Below are 2801 nucleotides of genomic sequence, written 5' to 3' on the forward strand. Positions count from 1 at the left end.
CTTTCCATCCACTTTCTTTTTTTTTTTTTGTGTAACACAATTATATACAAGCTGCAATTACGTGTTCTACTCACTGATCCACAGCCTCCTTCCGAATTTCCTAAATTTCTCGTGCCGACTTCCACCGCTTGGCATCGGGCGCTCGCGCGTGCGCAGAACGCTTCTCGGAAAAGGTCCATTTCGGATCTTTCCATTTATTTGGCAGGCTGCGCTGTGGCAAGAGAATGATATAGTGTTACTCCTCGGTGGCTTAAAAAGCTAACGAATGAAGTTTCTCCTTGTTTGAAACCAAACTTTTATTCAGGCGAAAAAGAAATAAGCCCGTAGCAGACGACGCGTAGCCTCAACAGTGCTCGGCGCCGACAGCGTTGTGTCAAAATGGCGGTCGTCTCCTCTCTGCTTCCTTCTTTCCCTCTCGCTCCTTCGGCGCTCTCCTCCCTTACCTTCACTTTTCTCCTCTCCGGCGCCTTCGTCGCCACCACCCACTGGCCAAACTCTTTCAATATACGGCTCTGAACAAACCGTAGATGGGACCGTTGTTATGGGCAAATGCACAGGGGCTTGACATAAGGTTAAAAATGGACCCATAAAAAAGTAAATAATGTCTAGAAAGCATTGTGTCTACTCAATATCTAATCATGAAAACTTTCTCCATCATCACAGCACCATAAAACGATGACGAAAGCCCGTAATAAAGTTTCCCAGCCTGTTTTGCCTTCCTATAGCAGGCGACCCGATGGCTTCGCGGGTTCGATGGTTCTTTCTGCCTTTATCTGCAGTTGGTTGGGTCAAGTACACATGAGCAACGCTACATTTAAACTGATAAGTGTCTTGAGAGGGAAAAGGCGCGGCGCATCCTTCGCCACTTTTACTTGCTTCAGTATTAGCTACTTCGCAGACTTGGAGTACACCATATGAAGGGCAAACTTTAAGTTAAATTAAAATTTAATCTAAGCTCCAGGGGCGACGTTTGCAACTCGCAGCAAGGTGAGAAGATTATTTCTCACAGAGTCACTTCAACGCTAAGCAGGTTTCTGCTTAGCGCAGCTGTATTGTGGACAACCAAAGGAGCCGGGTCCTGCCGGAGGATGTCAACGAACGTCTCTGCAGACACAAGCGAAAAAATAAGCTTTGGACTGTTTACAACAAATCAAAGTTGAACTTTAATTGAAAATATATTCGTTGCGTCGTTTTTCACGCGGTAATGGAGCAAATCTGCATAGGCAATTGTAAATTTATCCTGTTTTATACATTATGCATGTAAATCAGCGAAACCGATTGATCGATTAATTAATGGATTAAAAAGTGGCGATTGATCGGGTTAAAATTTTGAATTGACGCCCGGCCCTTTGTAAAAAGCAACACAAATTGCCTTTTTGAACTAAGCTATTGTTGTAAAAGAAATGATAGGATTCAGCGTGCAGTGCGGGAAATCAGAGATGCGGACTTCATAAACATCTCCCACCATTCGCAACCTTTTACAGAAGTTAAGAAATTCTGGTGCTATTTTTTAACACCCCTCTACTTTTCTTTATTTCAGAATTGATGTAAGATAACACACACTCAAAAGCTGCCGCTAATATGACAAAGGTAAAAATTGTTCCCTAACGTCCGGTCAGGGAAGATCCTCATCCTTCCAGAGTTCCATGACGTCACTGCTGGCTGTTCTAACAGCTATCCATCTTTTCATCCTGGCAATTTGCTCCTCGGAGAAGTGGTTTCTCCAGTCTCCGACGATACCTTTACGTATAAAGTCGCCAGTCATTGGCTTTTTCATCGCAGCCAGCACCGATTCTTCGAAGCATTCCGAAGGATTTTTGGACTTATCATCGGTAGACAAATTGGTCTCGTCCAGTGTGGCATGATCCCTGCTAAAGATTTTCTTCATGGTTTCCATGCTGGACATCTGTATTATAGTCTTAACGGCATGAGCATCGCATCGCAGCTTAGAACCGTAGTCTTTGCCCAAGAAGTCTGCCATCTTCAGCACCCAGCTCTCGGTGTCCTTCTTGAGACCTTCGTAGGTCAAGAAAAGGACGTTAGGGTCACGTCGATGATCGTACCAGGACAGCAGGTTGTCAAAGTAATCTCCAGAGTCCACTTTTCCTTCGAGAAACATGTGGAAGAACTCGTTGAAGGTTCCGGTCTCGAAGAAGTACGCAGGAAATGACTTCGTGTGGTGGTAAAAGGACACGCAGCAGTCATAAGGGTTCCTTGCGATGTATAAGTACTTGGCTTGTGTGGAATAGGGATGTTTGTCGAACGAGAAGTGCGTTTTGATGGAACCTGGACGGCACATATTCTTAACAGCTGGGCTTCCGGTCATTTCGAGGAAGATCGACCTCGAAAGGAACTCTCCCATGTTCTGTGGAGGAACACCGCCACTGAAGATGTTATACACAAGGTACTGCATCCACGTGGTCCCACATTTGGGATAGCTCACTATGAACACGTCTTCTGGCTCCGGTTTGTATTTCAGTGCCGAGCGCATGTTTTCATCGGTGAAATAGAGGCTCGTGTGTATCCCTTCTATGTATCTGTAGACTGGAGGTGGCATATTGACGAAATGAAGAGCGGACAGCAGTGGTGGGGCCTGTGGTACGAGCTGCGACGAAAATAAAAACAAAGGCGATCTCAGTTTTACATTTTCTAACCAAGCATGGGTTGTTACTTACCCTTGTTACTAACATAAAACATGCGCAGAAACACTGCACGATGGTGCAGCTTTGATGCTGTCCTGCGCAAATTTACGCTGTGTCTATTGGTAAAATTAGTGTCACGTTTAGCTCGTTCACTATCCT

General features: G+C 45.0%; 1 protein-coding gene across 1 annotated transcript; it reads right to left on the bottom strand.

Moving 5' to 3' along the window:
* Nucleotides 1–1527: 1527 nt before the first annotated feature.
* Nucleotides 1528–2578, bottom strand: LOC115322516 (sulfotransferase ssu-1). Its single transcript, XM_029982863.4, has one exon. It carries the CDS (start codon nt 2555–2557, stop codon nt 1616–1618), a length of 942 nt encoding a protein of 313 aa, XP_029838723.2. The 5' UTR covers nt 2558–2578; the 3' UTR covers nt 1528–1615.
* Between the last annotated feature and the right edge of the window lie 223 nt (nt 2579–2801).

Source organism: Ixodes scapularis, unplaced genomic scaffold, assembly GCF_016920785.2.
Source record: "Ixodes scapularis isolate PalLabHiFi unplaced genomic scaffold, ASM1692078v2 PGA_scaffold4__175_contigs__length_147842914, whole genome shotgun sequence".
Lineage (NCBI taxonomy): Eukaryota > Metazoa > Arthropoda > Arachnida > Ixodida > Ixodidae > Ixodes > Ixodes scapularis.

What these genes read in the sequence shown, in the direction of transcription:
- LOC115322516 (XM_029982863.4), bottom strand. Translation starts at nt 2,557, where the DNA reads ATGCCACCTCCAGTCTACAGATACATAGAAGGGATACACACGAGCCTC.